The sequence below is a fragment of the Macaca mulatta genome, chromosome 2 (genome assembly GCF_049350105.2).
Source record: "Macaca mulatta isolate MMU2019108-1 chromosome 2, T2T-MMU8v2.0, whole genome shotgun sequence".
NCBI lineage: Eukaryota > Metazoa > Chordata > Mammalia > Primates > Cercopithecidae > Macaca > Macaca mulatta.
Window position 1 is genome coordinate 164,415,606 of NC_133407.1, and position 19,376 is coordinate 164,434,981.

Here is a 19,376-nt window from a genome sequence, read left to right on the forward strand (position 1 = left end):
TATGCAGTAGAACTGCCAATAGCCACATTTAAATTAATTAAAATTAAAATTTTAGTTCCTGGGTAGCACCAGCCACATTCAAGTGCTCAACAGACACATGTGGCTAGTGGCTGCCATACCAGGCAGCACAGATAGAGCAAGTTTCCATCTTTGCGGAAAGCTCCATTATACCGAATTAGATGAATCTGTCTAGACTGATAACTGACAAATGGGACTGCAAGGATGTGAAAAGGGACTTTATACTTTATAAATCACATTGTTGTTGTTGTTAACAATTACTTTTGCTATTTTATTATTATTTTTGTAATTTTACAAGAGAAGAAGACAGCTTGTACTTGTGTCAGGTGTTTATTCCTTATTAAATCATATCCTGCACTGTTTCTCAAATTGGGGAAATGACACAGATGAAGAGAAGGCTGGAAGAAAAAGAGATAGGAGGGAGTAGAAGCATGACCAGGAAGCGGGTGAGAAGGAGTATTACAAAGTTTTTCACCTCAAATAAAACTTGGATTTGAAACGTTAAACATCCTTCTAGTTATCATCCCAGGACTGAGTGAAATGAAATTTCCTAAAATTATAAATAAATGGAACAAATTTTGAAACTCTGGTTTAGAATTGCCCCAGGTACCTCATTTTCTCTCCACCTGAAATAAGTTTATTCCCTGATGGGGGTCCAATTTTTTCTCAACAGCTACAACAAAAACAACAAAAAGGACAAGGTGGTTTTAAATGTGGCTCTTGTGAGCTTCCCCTTCCTTTATCAGTCTGGAATTTAAATGGACACATTTGTCTTCACCACTCTCTTTTCCCTGGAAGATTTAAAATCTAGCCATTTGTTCCTGTAAACATAGAGTTCAGGCAGATAGATACTGTCACCTTTGTTCTCTTTTGAGAATGTTGATCCTGCTGTACTGTTTTTACCACTCTACCTTGATTTATGTTGTTACCTCTGTCTGGAATATCTTCCCTTCAGACAGAGACTACTCAGATTCCAGTCATCTTTTAAGATCCCACTCCTCTGAGTCAGAACTGATGTAATCTAGTTCCTATTGTGGTTTGTGTGAGAATCAGTTGAAGATATGTCCATCTCCTGCATGGGATTGTGACCCTCTCTCCCACATTCCCTCGCCAGGACAGATAATACCTGTTCCTCCCAGTGTCCCAGCTGACCCAATGCCTGATAAGTGCTTAGCAGATGGTGGCATTTGATGTCCATCTTTTCCTCCACTCCCATAATCACCACTCTATTCTCTTCACTGAAGTGAATGCTATCTACTAGCCAACCACGTCCTGTGGGAAAACAAATTGTGGTTTGTTGAGTAATGTCCCCCTAAAGAGGTCCACATCCTTATTCCTACAATCTGTGAATGTTACCTTATATGGCAAAAGGGATTTTGCAGATGTTATCAAATTAAAGATCTTGAGATGGGGAGATTATTTTGGATTGTCTGAGTGGTCCTAATGTAATCACTTCATAAGAGAGACGCAGGAGATCAGACAGGGAAGACAATGTGAGGATGGAGGCTGAGGAGCAAAGGTGACATGAGTCAAGGAATAAGGAAGGTCTCTAGAAGCCGGAAATGGCAGGATTCTCCCTTAGAGCCTCCAGAAACGAACCAGCCCTGCAGACACCTAATACACAGATGAACAGAGGATGGGTGCCAGTCTTCAAGGAGCTCATTTTCTTTTTACTCAAGGGAGGAAACTATGACAGCGGTTGGAAGTGAGAGGTAACAGGGGTCTACTCTAGAGCAGAAACACTGGGAATGGAGACGATTGGTCAACTGGGGAATCTACTGGCATTAAAATGGACAGGAGTGATGGGGAGCTGGAGGCAGACAAAGGGGAATATAGGCTGTCACTTCTATGCTCTTCATTGACCACTTTCTGCCTTGTTGGAGGTTAGCATCCCACCAGCCCACCCACTTCATCCGCATGTCTATCCTTCAAAGCTGTCCTTTCCCCTTTAAAAGCCTGTTTCTTCAGTTAATTCCAATTTAGGGCTGGGAAAAAGGAAGTTGATTAAATGAATTCCCGCTGAGATTAAAAAAAAAACAGTTGGTAGTGCCTTTAATCTTCCCAGGCGTGTGGGCATTTACAACAGGCATTACCTAACTGAAAGTGCTCTCGCTAAATGCTCGTCATCTAAGCCAGTGGTCCCCAACCTTTTTAGCACCAGGGACCGGTTTCATGGAAGACAACTTTTCCATGGTGGTGGTGGGGTGGGGGGAACGGTTTTGGGATAAAACTGTTCCATCTCAGATCATCAGGCATCAGGTAGATTCTTATAAGGAGCCTGCAACCTAAATCCCTCGTGCACAGTTCACAGTAGGATTTATGCTCCTATGAGAAATGCTGCTGATCTGACAGGAAGCAGAGCTCAGTCGGTAGAAACTTGCCTGCCCTCACCTCCTACTGTGCAGCCTAGTTCCTAAGGGACCATGGATCATACCTGTTTGCAGCCTGAGGTTTGGGGACCCCCAGTCTTCACCATATTACCAAGGCAAGAACTCCCTGGAGGGTGAATCACTTGGTTAAGAATCTGTTCTGGAGTCTGGATCTCCTTTCTTGCACACCACTGGGTGACCACAGAATGTTGTTGTGTCATCTCTGGCTGCTCTCCTGGAAGCTTTTCCAGGCCAAGTCCCTAACTGATTTTCTCTTTTGACCCCTGAAGACTGAGCCTGGGCTCCCTGTGTGGCCGAGGCATTCAATTACCTGATGTAATCTATTGTTCTCTAGCTGCTTCTCCTGTGAATGCTGGTCAGCTTGACGGGAGGATAATTTAGAAAGGGACCATGTAGTGTGATGGACTGAGACAGGGCTTAGATTGAATTCTGGCTTTGCCAAGTACCAGCTATGTGGTTTTGGGCACATCATTTCACTTCTCTGAGATTCTATTTTATTTTGTTTTCTTTTTTGAAACCTGAGATTTAAAAAAACCATTGGTAGTGCCTTTAATCTTCCTAAACATGTGAGCATTTACAACAGGCATTACCTAACTGAAAGTGCTCTCGCTAAATGGTGGTTGTCTAAGCCAGTGATCCCCAACCTTTTTTGGCACCAGGGACGGATTTTGAAGAAGACAACTTTTCCATGGTGGTGGCGGTGGTTAGGGGGGATGGTTTTTCTTGAGACAGAGTCTCACTGTGTCTCAGGCTGGAGTGCAGTGGCACGATCACAGCTCACTGCAGCTTTGATCTCCTGGGCTCAAGCAATCCTCTCACCTCAGCCTCCTGAGTAACTGGGACCACAGCCCCGTGCCACCATGCCTGGCTAATTTTTGTATTTTTTTTGTAGAGACAGAGTTTTGCCATATTGTCCAGGCTGGTCTTGAACTCCTGAGTTCAAACAACTCTCCCACCTCAACCTCCCAAAGTGCTGGAATTACAGGTGTGAGCCACTGCACCCACCCTCTATTTTCTTCTCTGACCTCCTAGGGCTGTTTTCAGAGACACATAAGTTAACATTTGTACAGGACCTGGCAAGAGGCAAGTTCTCAATCGAGGGGAACCATGATTCCATCACTTCTGTGGCTTCCTCAGCAGTCAACAGGGCTGAACACATATTACTGACGGGCCAGCAACACTTTACACTTGCAGTCTACAAACTAGAGACTCATTTAGTAGAATGACATGTTCTCCACAAACCCTGACATACACGGCTTTCTGTCTGTCCATTTTGTTTCGAGCAATCGGAAATGGAATTTAGGGAGTATTTCTAACAGTGTACCAAATAGGATTAATTGGCCAGGCACGGTGGCTCACACCTGTAATCCCAGCACTTTGGGAGGCCAAGGTGGGTGGAATACCTGAGTCCAGGAGTTTGAGACCAGCCTGGGCAATGTGGTGAAACCTTGTCTCTACAAAAAATACAGAAATTAGCCAGGCGTGGGGGTGCATGCCTGTAGTCCCAACTTCTTGGGGGGATGAGGCAGGAGGATCACTTGAGTCGAGGAAGTCAAGGCTACAGTGAGCCAAGATTGCACCACTGCATTCTAGCCTGGGTGATAAAGTGAGACCTTGTCTAAAATAAAAAAAAAAAAAAAAATCATATAATGACCACGTTTAGGTATTGGGGAATTGGGGAAGACTTCAAAGGCATCAGGTATGGGCAAATTGCCCAGTGTGACATCTTTCTGGAGGGTAGTAAGCAGTATAATGCCCTTCAAAGATGTCCATGCATAATCCCTGGGACCTGTGAATATGTTACCTTCTATGCAAAGAGGCTTTACAGATGTGATTAGGTTAAGGACCTTGAGATGGGGATAGCATCCTGGATTATACAAGCAGGCTTAATCTGATCACATGAGTCATTGAAAGCAGAAAAGCTCTCCCACTGTGGGAAGAGAAAGATATGACTTTGGACAAATGGTGGATGAGATGCAATATGGCTGGCTTTGAAGACGGATGGAGGAAGGTGCCATAAGCCAAGGAATGTGGGTGGTTTCTAGAAGCTGGAAAAGGCAAGGAAATGGATTCTTCCCTAGAGTCTCCAGAAATACATCTTGCACCTTGACTTTAGTGACAGCTGTGTTGGACTTCTAACTTACAAAACTAATAGATTTGTATTTTTTTAAGCCATTAAGTTTGTGGTAATTTGTTATGGGAGCAATAGGAAACTAAGACAAGTGACAATGAACACAACAACCCAGAGAGGCCAGCATGGTCATGTCTGCAAAGGAAGCAGCTTTTACTTGTCTATAATAAACATTTTCAGCAACTTCATTTGTCATTTTACAAATGAAGCATTTTACAATCCTTCACTCTTCTGATCACCTTCCTAAATATAATTCTGTGTACAAGCTTCCATGTTAAAATGCAGCTCCAGAATAAAGACAACGCGCCGTGTGTGACTCCAGTCCTGAAGAATGCGGGATGGATCCCTTGATCTATACGCTCTGCTGCTGTTCCTAGAGCCTAAGATTGAGTTTTTGTTTTTGTTTTTGTTTTTCCGTTAATTCACTCTCAGGCCAGATTTACCTCATTCCGTCAACTTCCAAAATGCAGTTTTGGGGCAAATAAATAGGCATACGAGAGATGTAATATGGCCCAGCAAAAATCCAGGACTTACATTGTTCCATCAATGATGGAAACAGGCTTCACTGCCAGATTTATAACTCTCCTGAAATACAGATGGAAACTAGCAGGCTGGATGGCTGTCACTGTGATTATAGCCTTTTACCATAACCTTTGTAAGGCAGGAAGAATTATTTTTAGATTATTTTCTTTTTCTAATTGCTAAAGAAATATAAAACTTAGAAAGTTTGCCACATTCCCACCTCAGATATATTTATCAACAGATTAGAATCTTAAAACTAGCATTTTTATACATCCATCCAAGGGAAATAAATAATTGTGTACATATAAGAGAACTCCTTAAAGAAAGGAGCCCCTAGGAATAGATGGGGACCTTGGAACATTTGTTCTCAGCTTTCTCAACTTCCACCATCTGTAGCATAACCCAGGAACCACACTTTCAGTAATAAGGCTGAAACATGGTAAGATTTCCAATCATCAAAGAAATGATAACCATAGTTAACATGTATGGAAGGTTTACTAAATTCCAAACAGTGCACCAGTTCCTTTAATGCTCATAATGACTCTATATGGTAGGTACCATTATCATCATAATCTCTACTTTACAGATGAGGAAACTGAGGCATAGAGCGGTTTGGTGGCTTGCCCATGGTCACAAACCTAGCATGTGGTAGAGTTGGAATTTGAACCATGGTAGACTATCAGCAAACAAACCATATGCTCAACCACCCTGCTACACTGCGGAAAGATTAATTGGCTTCATTATACTGCATCTATTAAGGCAGGAAAAAAAAAAAAAAAACTAACAGACTTAGTCTTTTTCTAAAAATAAGGATTGAAACAAAGGGCGTTTATGAAAAAGCCAGTGACTCAAGACACACTATTCCTACAATAATTTTAGAAATGTTTCTTTCTAATTTAAAAGATAAAAATATATCTTCACTGTTGAAATGTTGGGCAATATTAAAGTATAATGAAGAAAATAAAAATCACGTCGTTTCACATAGCTGCTTCTTTCTATGTGCTAAATCAGTGTTTCTCAAAGTGAGATCAGTAGGCCAAGGATATTAGATCACCTGGACCTCATCTTTACAATGCGGATTTCCCACCCCAGACCAACAAAAGTAAAATCCCTGAGGAACTGGACCTCAGAATCCCGACTTGCAGCAGTACTTTACAGTTTGCTGCCCTACAAACTATGGAACCCATTCAGTAGAATCATATGTTCTCCAAGGACCCAGACACTACACAACCTATGCAAATTCCCGTTTGAAAACTTACTTTTATTTTTATTTTTGAGACAGAGTCTCACTCTGTCGCTCAGGCTGGAGTGCAGTGGGGCGATCCCGGCTCACTGCAAGCTCCGCCTCCCGAGTTCCCGCCATTCTCCTGCCTCAGCCTCCCGAGTAGCTGGGACTACAGGCGCCTGCCACCACGCCCGGCTAATTTTTTGCATTTTTAGTAGAGACGGGGTTTCACCATGTTAGCCAGGGTGGTCTCGATCTCCTGACCTCGTGATCCGCCCGCCTCGGCCTCCCAAAGTGCTGGGATTACAGGCGCGAGCCACCGCGCCGGGCCTTGGAAACTTTTTTCTTTGTTACAAAGTCTTACACTGTCCCCCAGGCTGGAGTGCAGTGGTGCGATCTCGGCTTACTGCAACCTCCACCTCCCAGGTTCAAGCAATTCTCCTGCCTCAGCCTCCCGTGTAGCTGGTATTACAGGCACGCACCACCATGCCCAGCTAATTTTTGTAATTTTTTTAGTAGAGACGGGGTTTCACTGTGTTGGCCCGGCTGGTCTTCAATTCCTGACCTCAAGTGATCCGCCCGCCTTGCCTCCCAAAGTGCTGGGATTACAGGCCTGAGCCACCGCACCCGCCCCATTTGAAAACTTTTATTAGATGTCCATTTTGTCTCAAGGAGTCCAAAATTGGATTTAAAGAGTATCTCTAGTAGTATACTAAATTTGACTAATATTTAATTTTAAATTTAAAAGTAAGAATTACATTTTTAGTCTTTCTTATGCCCGGTAAAGTTTGAGAAATGCTGCCCAAGGGTTAACAAGAGAGGTCCAGAATTCTTGGACTCTGTATTCAAAACTCATACTGTACCCAGAGAACTAGGCCTCCTTTCCATCTGAAACCAAATTGTCTTTAGAGGTACTAAAGAAAGGAGAACTGAGGAAACCATGCCCCATTTGGAAGTCAGGCTTAGGATGGGGGAAAACAGGACCTTTACAGATTACTTGAAGGGGATATTCTCCTGGCCTTTAGCTATAGGCTCTGTGCCCAGGTCAGCTACAGCTTTCATGCAGCCTCAGAGGGCCCCCAACCCAAGCAGCGTTTCTGTCCTCAGCTCTGAGCTTGACTCGGAGACCTGCATTTGGCTTTGCTTTTCCAGAAAGCAAAATGGCTCTTCTCCATGAGCACCAACCTCATATTCCAGCTATTAGCCAAACAAAGGATTTTCCAAATATAGGCCCCAAAAAGCATGTGCACTTTGAAGGCCACAATAAAGCTTAAATCGCTAAAACTTATTAAAAAGAAAGCCAACAATTGTCGCCAAAAGCGTGAGTCCTTAGCAGAACAGCAAGACAAAAGCCAGAAAGAGGAACAAAAATATGCATTGTAGGGGAGGGGCTGGCAGGGAGGTGTAGATTTATATGGAAGAGTTGACATCATTGTTTCCCAATAATACTCAGCATGCAGGAAACAGATGGGAAAGAAGTGGTGGAAGGGGCTACTTATGGTAACAGGGCATGATCTCTGTTTAGAATCCTGCCATTTGGAACCTAAGTGTTTTACTTTGAAAAACTGGGGATGGGAACTCAATTGCCAGAAGTTTTATTAAGTCTAACTAAATCCTACTAAACTTATCACCTTGGCAATGCATGGCAAAATGGAGCTCTGCGTATCAGACCTGATTTACTGCTAGCATAGCTATGTCTCGTTGGGTCAAGAGCAGACAAAGCCATGGAAGGAGAATTTAATGTTGGACAGACACAGCTGGAGTCTTGCTTCTCCCACTTCCTGGCTGGGTGACATGAGGCAAGTTACTTAACCTCTCTGAGTTGGTCCACCTTTGTAAGATGGGGATAAAACATATAGTCAAAGACTCTGCAGTTGGACATTCATGCCATACAGATAGATTTAATCAAGAAACAGAGGGTCAGCTAGCATCATTTTTAAAAGTTTTATCTTTTTTTTGTTTGTTTGTTTGAGACAGAGTCTCACTCTGTCAGTCAGGCTGGAGTGCAGTAGCGTGATCTTGGCTCACTGCAACCTCCGCCTCCCGGGTTCAAGCAATTCTTTTGCCTCAGCCTCCCAAGTAGCTAGGATTACAGGTGCCCGCCACCAAGCCTAGCTAATTTTAACAGAATTCTCCATTCTTCTGTGCTTGGGCAGGAGATAGACAAAGCCACGATAAGCAAATCAAAGGCCACTCTTGTTACTATCAGCTGGTTTGCCCTCTCCTGAGGGCAGGTTCACTCCCCTGCAGCTGAAGGCAGGCTTCTGTCAGCCCAGCCAGTCTCGGCCTCACCACTCTAAGTACCCTCAGCTGTAAGCCTCTTCTTCCCCAGGGTGCAGAGGGGTGTGACCAATTCCAAGTGTCAGGCAAATCCCTGTGGTTTCCTGCCTCTAGAGACCAACCACCCCATCCTCCCATAGCTCTGTCATACTCAGTCAGATGATGTTTGTTTTATAATTTTACTGATTTTTCCCCTGGTGAAAACAACCCACTCTGTCTGATGCTTCTTTCTCACTTGGCTGCCTCATACGTGCATGTCCCCTGCTTGCTCATCCTCTGCAGCCGTCATTCCATTCTTCTTTGTACTTCTTTTAGTTGTTTTCCCTCTTTGAATCCTTTAGGTCAAGAGCAACTTGACAGCATCTCTGTAAAGCCAACAGTGTCTGGCATGTTAGAATCCCATTATATACTTGTTGCCTTGAATTGAAAGTCCCATTCCAGATAGGTTCTGATTAAAAACATGAAAAGAGTCCAGGCACAGTGGCTCACACCTGTAGTCCCAGCACTTTGGGAGGCTGAGGTGGGTGGATCACGAGGTCAGGAGTTCAAGACCAGCCTGGCTAACATAGTGAAACCCTGTCTCTAATACAAATACAACAAATTAGCCAGGCATAGTGGTGGGCGCCTGTAATCCCAGTTACTTGGGAGGCTGAAGCAGGAGAATCGCTTGAACCTGGGAGGTAGAGGTTGCAGTGAGTCGAGATGGCGCCATTGTACTCCAGCCCGGGCGACAGTGCGAGACACCGTATCAAAAAAAAAAAAAAAAAAAAAAACCATGAAAAGAGCTGGGGAAAGAAATATGCATAATCACACAAATTAGCTCAATTGCCTTCACATAGGCTATAGATTTATTTACGGTTTCTGTTTTCTAGTGTCCGTAACAGTGAGAGCTGGTATATGTTGCCTTTGGGGGGAGGGGTGACATTCACCCGTCTCCCTCCAGTGGTGGTGGGAAGGGGGCCTGCAAGGCATTCTGGGCCAGCATCAGGCCATGGGCGGGTACCAGGGCCTGGTATGCATCAACCAAGCTTAAACAAGAACAAAGACTGCCTGAGACTCGATCCCAGAAACTCAGTTGGTTCTGGGGCCTCGCCAAGAATGTGGTTCATACCAAGGAGTGACTGGTGAGGCACTAGGAAAAGGCGGTGTTTCTGGGGAGTTCTGTGCAAAGCCTGGGTCAGTTTCTATTTGGGAGCAGCAATGAACCCCTGTGGGGACCATTAAGCAATTGGATTCCTGATAATCCAACACATTAGCAATGTGCTTTGTCCTGAGCTTCCTAGAAGGGCACAAACACTGGTTTTCTGAAGAAGGAACTAGGGTCAATGAATTAACTGCTGCATGTCCCACAAGGGGCTCATCCTGAGAGAGCCACAGTGAGCTACCAGATCTGCCTTCAGGGGAATTCACCATCGATTTGCATACACAAAGTGTTAAAGAAGAAAACAACAGGTAGAATGCATAACAAATTGGGTACTCCTGACCCTAAAGCAGTGGGTATTCCAAGAGGTGAAGATGTAGCTGCAGTGGGCAAGGGACCTGAGAGGAAAAGATAGGGTCCGGCTGGGCTTCAAAGCTGGTAGGTTTAGATCCATGTGTGTGAAATGCACCTTGCAGAAGGTAAAGTGCTATGTAAATGTCCTTTGTTGTTAGGAGCCTTCATGGTTTAGGCTGGGGGAAAAACAAAGCAAAGGGAGAAAAATCGTTTTTCATAGGTTGGGGCAAAACTGTTAATGCCAAATTATGAAATGTGCTATCCTAGGAGATGTGATTCATGCTTAAGACCATGGCCTTAGGAGTCATACAGATCTTGATTTCAATTCTGCCTTTCCCATCTCTATAATCTCGGCATCACTTGGTTAAATCACTCAGTTTTCTCTTTTGTAAAATGGGGATTAAAATGCCCAATTCTTAAACATACTGAAATATTACTTTGCATGTGTAAAGTAACTGGCACAGGGTAAACAATCCACACAGATAAGTAGCACTTACTACCAATGAAAATAACAACAAGGCCTGATGTGGGACTCAGGCTTCATGCCTAAATCCTTTTTCTTCCTCAAAGAGACCTCCTCTTCCTCCTCTTCCCTTCAGCCACTCAGCAGCCTGATGTTTTCATCTCTCTCTATCAAATTCTGCTCTTAGGAAAAAAATCTAGCACCAATACTTATTCTCCTCTGAATTACAGTCAGCCTGTTTGTTCCCAGGGGTTTTAAATTTGAAGCCTTGGTTGAAATTGTATACTGCAGCAAAGTCTGGAGAGACAGGGAGTGCTATCTAGACTCCTGAAGTTCCAGCAGGCTGTGGCCCTCGCTCAATCAGTACTTGAGGCTAGCCCCTTGGGGGAGAAATAGCAAGATCAGTTCAACTCAAGAGTGGCATTTGTGTTGGTGCATAGGGGGAAACAGCTCAGGAAATTGGGTAGGCCATGTACCCATAGGCAAAAAGAAAAATAACTTGAAGCTTGGGGATAAGTGGAAAAATGTCACATTGGCTTAAATACACAGCAAGCACTGAATGGAAAGAAAGCTAACTCCATGTTCCTGGGCCTCAAGGCTGGTCTGAAGGCACCGCCAGAAGGAAGTGGAGTCCTGAGACGCAGAGGCCAGGGTGTGAAGGCGGCTCAGCGCAAGTGTGATCTGTTCTGGAGGAAATGAGCAATGGGGGTAGCCCCAACTCGAAGACTCTATCACTACTTTGTTCCAGAATCTTTAGCTAGACTTAGCTAATAGCAAAGGAGGTGGCAGGGCAGTGACAGTTCTTATGCCCAGAGTCTTGGAACTTAGAGCCCCATCCCCTTTCTCCACCCACTGCAGCAGAGCCTCACCCACAGCCACAAAAGCTCAGGAAACCTCTCTGCAGTGAGGTGATTCCTGGTAAAAATAGTCCCCATCAAGTGCTTTAGAACTGTCTTGATCAGTCAACTTCTGGAATTCGGAATGTGTTTCCCCTCACACCTGCTTCCATCCTACAGAAAAGGTTCCCAGGCTAGCCCACAGATGCCTAACAAGCTAAGGGGAGGATGATAAAACAAATGCATCAAAAACTACAGTTCTAATGGCACTGGAGAGTGTCCACCGCTTACAGCATCAGCTATGGGAAAATGTGTTCCCAGTTTCAACATGTTTCCCTCTGTGCCAGTACAAGAGCAGGCCTTCAGCTCTCCCTCACCCTGCAGACGGTTCTTAGCTCCAGGGAAGGGCTGGGGCAACAAGGGAGTGGGCTTCCTTAGCAGCCCCAAAGCCTGAGCCTCCTGAAGCTGGAAGGCATCTGGTTGGCAGCCAGTGGGGGTAGACAGGGGAGAAGAAAGGGTGAGGCTGTCCTTGTGGCCCAGGGGCTCTTGGCAGAGGTCTAAAGAGTGGGCAGAAGGGAGGCATGTGGAAGTGGTTCTTTCTAGTCTCTGTGTGGGTTGTCATCTCCAGACTACACAGAGTAAGTTACAGCTCGGCCTCAAGTTAGCCAGTCAGTTTGCTCCACGTTTAAAGCCTAATTCTCCTTTTTCAATTCTTTCTGTTTCATTCTGGGAGCCCAAAGGCGGGGGTGCCCGCTAAACTCAAGCCCACAAAGTTGCTGTTCTCACTCCACAAGCTCCACATCCAGGATCTGACTTCTGCTTCATTTCTGCTGGACTCAGCAGTGGCTGTGTCCTTCTTTCTTTATTTCTTTTTTTTTTTTTTTTTTTGAGATGGAGTCTCACTCTGTCGCCCAGGCTGGAGTGCAGTGGTATGATCTCCGCTCACTGCAACCTCCACCTCCTGGGTTCAAGCGATTCTCCTGCCTCAGACTCCCAAGTAGCTGGGATAACAGGCCCCCGCCACCACGCTTGGCTAATTTTTTTGTATTTTTAGTAGGATGGGGTTTCACCATGTTGGTTGGGCTAGTCTCGAACTCCTGACCTCAAGTGATCCACTCGTTTTGGCCTCCCAAAGGCGTGAGCCACCGTGCCCGGCTGCGGCTGTGTCTTTCTCAGGCCTTTTGAGGGCCCTTTAATTTTAAGGTGACCTTTAGTTCCTGAGTGTATACTGATGATCCACCCTGTAGTGACTGTGAGAAATCCTGCATAAATTGGCTTCTTCATTCCATAGGGCAAGCAGCCTGCTTCGGGTCCCTTTTGGTGATGGATTAGCTCAATCTTATCATATCATTTACTCATTTAATTGGAGCCCCATCACTCAGTCCTGGATGGTAGGTGGTGATGCTAGGGTAAACTCAGGGTGCCATGATAATAGCTACACTTATGGTTTACCATGTGCTTTTCCTCTGCTAAGTGCTTTACCTATATTAACTCATTTATTTTCATATCAATCCTATTATCATTTCATGAGTGAGGATATTGAGACCCAGGGAGGGTAAACAACTGGCTCCAGGGTCACTCAGCTGGGAACAAGCAAAGCTGGCATTCTATTCCAGGCAGTAAGGTTCCAAAATTCCTAATGGGATCCTCCAGCAGGGGCACCTGCCTCAGGAGGATCAGAGGTTTCCAGAATCTTCCAAAGCTGAGAGTCAAAGGATGAAGAGTTAGTCAGGGAAGGTGTGACCATGATGTGCTAGGCAAGCTGCTGGAAAGGAAGCAACTAAGCCAAAAAAAAAAACCCCTGCCTTCGTTCTCCATTCAAGGTTAAATATTTTCTTGAACAGAAAATATTTACCTTCTTTGCTAAGACTTTGCTGCTGCTGATGTTTGAGTATCTTGTCTATTTAACTGGAGATCAAAACTTTCAAATTTTCTTCTTCAGCTTTTCCTTCAGCTATGACAGCTAATTTCAAAGCTTAATTGATCTGAAAGTTTGTTCATATCCCCTAGACCATAACTTTCTTGAGCCTGCAGCCCATCTTTTTTTTTCACAGTATCTACCACAGTGCCTTAATAAATATTTGTTAAATAAATAGATAAACAAAGAAAGAGAATCATTTAGCCTCAGAAACGTAGAAGAGTCACATCTAAAAAGTTCCCATTGCCTTGTCCTTGTTCTTTGAAATACTGGGGCTTACTCTCATCAAGGTTGAAGTCATACTTGTAATGGGCACTTATTTGTTATGAACCCTCCCTCTGTCATGCCTCAAATCAAACATATACATTATATATTAAAGATATGTCATATATATATGTTAATGTATATTTTTTCAGTGCGGTAAGAACTAGGAAAAAAAATTTTAGGAATAAAAAGGCTGACGGTTCTTATCAAACATTCAGAAGGTGCATTCTGAATGGCTAAGGCTGCTTATCCAGGGGAAAATGGTCTGTAATCTGAGCAGAGATTACCACCCTGCCTACGTGTCCACATATTCTAGGAAAGATTCTGATTTCATCGTTCTTACAGGGGTCTGAGCATCAGCATTTTTTTCTTAAAGCTCTCAGGTAATTCTAATGTGTTGCTATCACTGAGAGCCATGGGGCCAGAGCAAGCAATATCACCTTTTAATTTTTTTTAAGTACAACTTCCATTTTATTTTTCTCGAGAGGACAGTTTTCCCTCAGCCCTTAAAGACTCAGCTCCTTACATGGGCTTTGGTGGAGACCGTAGGACAACACAGGCACATCTAAATCAGGGTGGGAGTGTTTGGTCCTTGCAGGCTGCATGAGATCAATTCCTGACTACCTTGCTGTGAATGGCACAACTCACACAGTAATGTAGCTTCACATACAGCTCGAGGAATACACAGGCGGTGAAAATACTTGCTTCAGAAATGTCCCTGACAGCAGTGGCCTCTACTATGTTTTGAATGAGGAACTTCTTAATAGCCTTGTCTTTGGGCACGCATTGGGCACAGTTTGTGCAGCGAAGAGGCCGCAGGTAGCTGCAGCCCTTTTCGGCACAATCCTCGCCCCTTCTTTTCTTTGTCAACTGGGAAGCTCGGTATCACTTTTTACCAGGGACTGGGTAAAATGAACAAGTTTGTTCAGAGGAGCAAAAAATCCTCAGCCATTAAAGTAAAGCCAACCCAGAGGAAGAAGACAATTTTCCCTATAACACTCTCTTACTTGTCTCTTGGCTCCTGGCCCCAACCATCTCCAAGCTCTACTAGAAGACCCAGAACACTTGGCGTATAAAGGAGAGGTAGCAAATGACCATGGGCACATTATGACCTCGCAGAGCTTCACCCACAACCTTCCAACCTTAGGCAGGAACGTGATGTGGTTTTCATTATACAGCTGAAGCAAGGGCCTTCTTATTCAGTGGTCAAGAAAAGAAAAAGAAAACGGTACTATTTTCAGCAGCAGCAGTAAGGAAGGGATGATCTCCCTTTATTGCAGACAGGAAGAGAAAGTTAGCTGGTTCCCAGGGGAGAGCTGGGGGTTGGGGACAGCAGCCACTGTGTTGGAGGGGAAGTGCAACAGGCTCTGGGCAAGTGTGCCAGGAGCCACTTCATGCCATTCTTGAGTGTTCTTACCAGGCTAAGAGTGTTCATTGCCCCCTTCTTACTAGGCTAGAGAAAAGTGGTCAAAGAAGAGGGAAAATTGGTCCTGGATATCAGGCCCCGCTGTGTAGCCAGTGAGGGGTGATCAGAGCAGGGTCTGAAATTGGCATCTATGTAGATACCTGCAGAAATTGCATACACGGTGTGTGTGCGTGTGTGTGTGTGTGTGTGTGTGTGTGTGTGTGTGATTCTAAGGAAAGGGTTTCTGTTTTTCATCAGCTTCCCAAAGATTAAGGTTGACAACTGGCCCTGAGCAATGTCTGCCCTAAGCTGAACACCTATTTGTAAACCACACGCCCAGCCTTGTCAGATTTCTCCAGTTGAAAGTAGCAGGGCTGAACCTCAGCAAATTACAGAAGCATACGACATTCAGTCTCTGTCTTCAGCCTTTGTCTCCCCAGAGTTCCCACTCAAGCGTGTGGAGTCCCCATGTTCAGATGCCCTGAGCATAGCTCGTTGTCACCCTGCTTCGTCCTCCACTCCAGCTCAGGGCTTTCCTTCCCCGTCCAAGGACAGGGGCTGTCTTTGCGTCCCTAAATCTTTGGTCTTCCCCTCTCCCTTTGTACTCCCAGACCCGAACCTATTTTTCCCATCTCAGTGCAGGTCCACTGCACCACCCTTGACCTTCAAAGCTCAGTAACCATGATGTTAGTCCAGGGAGCCCTTCTCCAGCCCCCTGGCTCCCAGTTACCATACTGACTTGTCACCCTCAGCATTCTGGGGTGATCTTCCAAGGTGGTGGGCAAAGGGCCAGTGCCCAGCTCAGCTTTTCCTCCCAGAAGCAGAGTCCAGGCTTTGTCTGTGAACCAATACATGTTTCAGAGAGTCCAGGAAGAAGCAACATTACTTTAGAGAAAACCATTAGCACTAACTTTGTTCATTGATGCTACACTATGACAAATATATGGAAAAAACCTATCCAACTAGTTTTAGCTGTGGGAAAAAATAAATTCTAATTACTCTTATTTACATAAGCAGTATATTATGCATGCCTAATTTCCGTGTAGCACAATAACAGTGTGTGGATCATTAAGTGGGTCAGTTGCCTTTCCTTTCAAAGCTGAACTCTCATCAGGTATGTTCAGTCTTGAAAGTTTGCTGATCCTGTAGCAGGGCTGTCTGCTTTCAATTTAGGGGGAAAATATCATTAGAAGAGAATGTTGGCTTAGACATAGAAGCCAGGGAGGGCAGAGGAACCTAACAGGCCAGGGAGGGCCCTCTGATCCTTCATGATTAGCTGTATCACCTTAGGCAGGCCAATTTACCCCTCTGGGCTTCTTTTCCTCCTCCCCAGGGTGGGGAACCCTGGGTACTGGTTTGCTGTTCTTTTAAGCAGTAGTCTCTTTCCTTTTTTTTTTTGTCTAAATGAAACATATGCAGAAGCCCAAAATATAAAGCAGGTGAAAGAACAGCTGCCTAAAGCTGCCTCTGAGGTATCTTCACAGAACCCTGGGGTTCTGGCTCATCCTATGATCTATTAGTTTGTAAGAATGAACAGGGCTGGCAAGCACCCCTATGCAACTCTCATAGCTTTGAGGGAGGGGCCAGAATAACACACGCATGGTGAAAGGTGGCATCCCAGGAGCATTCCTAGTGTACCTGGAGGTTAACTTGAAGGCCCCTGCAAAAACAGGTGAAGGGAAGCATTTCATTGTAAACTTCTGATGACACTGGCTAAGAGGCATACTTAGAGTTCTCTCATGCTCAAAAAAAACTCAAACCAAGTGATTTTTATCTCAAATCTACCTCTCCAGATGGTTGGTGAGGATTCAACGAATTGTTCAGTTATGCATCAATTTCAAAAGAGTCAGTTTTGAAACTTGTGGTTCTCCAAGCTCTAAAATCCTAAGCTATTTGTCCTAATGACACAGCACACTGAACTCTAGAATACCACAGGAATATCACACCACTGCAAATTACTAGGTGGTGCTGAGTCTCCCAAAAAACGGAAGTGAAACAAAAGCATCGCACTGTTTTTGAAATGCATATTCGATATGGACTAATCAAATAGTTTTTGAGATTATTTTCCTGGAGGCAGAATTATTCTGCACAGTTACACAGCCCTTATGTTTTCCCCTTTGTTGTATCTATCTATGTATAAACACATGGCCCATATAGTAGGCTATTTTCCCTCTCGCTGAAGCTTCTGAAGACAAGGCCTTTTTGTCATGGGTAAGTGCAAAACCAGTCAACCTTACAAAAGGAGTCATTTAATGCTCAATTTTCCAACTTTCCTATGATTAAACACTTCTAAGCTCAAACGCTGTTATTGTAATCTAGATGGTGTTTTCTTTCCCCCTTCCCCAACAAATGTTTAAATTGTCTCCGCTGGATTCCGCCATCCCCAACTTCCCCCCCTCCCGTTTCTGACCTTGAAAACAGAGAAGTTTTCCTTTCCTCTACTTACCCTAAACTATTTAAAAATCGAGGCCCTCTGACCTTTTTACAACACTCTTCTTGCCTGACACACCAAATGTTAATCTGAAAGCCAAGAGGAGGGAAAAGGTCTTGGGGGGGCGGGTGTGGAAAGGGGGTGGAGGTACTATATATTTGGCATCAGCTCAGAAATTCAGAAATGTTTGCGCAACCACTCCCCAAGTTAGGATCCTCTCCCACCACCCACCCCCAACTGCCTTCTAACACATTAATAAAAAAAGATGTGAGCAGACGAAATTGGAGAGCCCAGGAGGGACAGCTAAGGCCGTTATGATTTTGTACCCAGGGAAGCCCACTGATCACCATCCCACATGTCCACCCCTCCTCCCTCCCTACCAACATGCCAGATTTAGGATCGGGACCTCTGCAGCCTCCACCCCCATCCCCTGAGGTGGCCCTGTAAACTTGCGGCAGTACCACCCATTAACAGCTTGTGTGAGACAAATGGAAGGACTGACACAGCAGTCTCCGCGCGTCGGGAGGGCAGCGCTGTGCACCTTAAGAATCGTTTATGTTCTTAAAAAAAAAAAAAAAGTACAATGAGCGCACAGGCCTGGAATACATTAACTTGTGAACCGACTCTAACACAACTCGAGAGAGCCCATCTCTCCCTCAAACAAAAAGAAGTGGAGGAAAGGCCAAGGCACATTACCATCCTGTCCCGAGCTTTCCAGATACTCCGTCAGGTCACAGCCAAACGCGCTGGCGGCTCCCTTTCGTTTCAACTTCTGCTTGGCACCCTTGTTCTTCATGAGTTAGTCCCAAAGAGGCTGCCCCTCCGTCTCTGCCGCCCCTCTGCTTGGCACCGCTGTAAGATGGGCTCCCGGGCTAGATCACCGGCTGCCCCGCGGCTCTGGGGGGCCGCATCGGAAGATGGAAGAACCTGGGCTGGGGGCCCTGCGCATGGACCCCGCGGGGCGCGGGCCGGCAGAGCCTGAGATCCACCCCGCGCCGCTCCGGGGCCGCCGTGCCGAGGCAGTCAGACTGGCAGCCGCGGGCCGGCTCGCCTGGGAGTGTCACTTCCTCACTTGGAGTCCCAGGGACTTTCACAGGCTCCTGCGGTGTCTTCGGGTGTTCCTCCTCCGCTTTGGACGGAGGGCAAGCTCTCCCCCGCTTCTTAAGTGCCCCGGAGAGGACGCGGACGCGGGGTGAGAAGACTGCCCAGGGGGCTGCGGTGGGTCCTGCGCCCTGGGCCCGCTGTCTCGCCTTCAGTCGGCTTTGGTAGAGCGAAAAACAAGCATCCTGTCCCTCCTGCCCGCCCTCACGCCTTCCTTTTTTTCCTGTCTTACAAATCCTAGGATCATCCAGCTCAGGAAACGCTGGAAGGAAGTTAGCTAGGGAGGGGGGCGGAGGGTGGAAATTTTTGGCAGCTCCGTGCTTGTGAGTGTGTGGAGCTGGAGGAAGTAGGTGGGTGGGTTGAGGAGCACGGGGTGGGGGTAGAGAACGCGTTCTCCCGAGAGCCGTTCTGCGACTCCAGAGATAGCTGGGCAGCCCCGGAGGAAATCGCGCTCTCCTCGCAGGACCCGCAGCCGCAGCCGCCGCTTCCTGCCCCGCCGAGCCGGCTCTTTGAAGCGGCGGGAGGTGTGCTGGCATTCTGCGGGGACCGTGCTGGATGGGACTTTCAGAACCCTCTGCCCTGGTTTTATCCTCATTGTCATCGTATCTTTGACACTTTCTATTTCGGTGCCCGCCCGTCTGCTACGCAAACACTTAAAGAATTATGACAGAGACAAAGAGGGGACTCCAGCGGAGAAACTTGATAGGCAGTGGCTTCACGCCGGCCACTCCCATCCCAACCTCCGCTGCAGCGTCCGTGCACCCCCACCTCAGCTCACTCCCACCCCACGCTGGGTAAAGATACCCCTGGGCAAAGAGAGGCTGCAGCTTTGTAACCACTGCCCAGGAAATCAGATTTCTGGTTACAAATTCAAGCCACACACACACACGCACACAC

The 19,376-nt window shown here is 45.9% G+C and overlaps 1 protein-coding gene across 2 annotated transcripts in view; it reads right to left on the reverse strand.

The window, feature by feature from the left end:
- Positions 1 to 19,134, reverse strand: part of ARHGAP31 (Rho GTPase activating protein 31) — a 123,602-nt gene extending 104,468 nt beyond the window's left edge. The window contains exon 1 of one of the 2 annotated variants that reach the window (XM_015129955.3): positions 18,075 to 19,134. In XM_015129955.3, coding sequence (XP_014985441.3) covers positions 18,075 to 18,174 — 100 coding nt within the window. In that variant the 5' untranslated portion in view covers positions 18,175 to 19,134. The remainder of the gene's footprint in view (positions 1 to 18,074) is intronic. The other variant, XM_015129956.3, reaches the window with a different exon arrangement.
- Between the last annotated feature and the right edge of the window lie 242 nt (positions 19,135 to 19,376).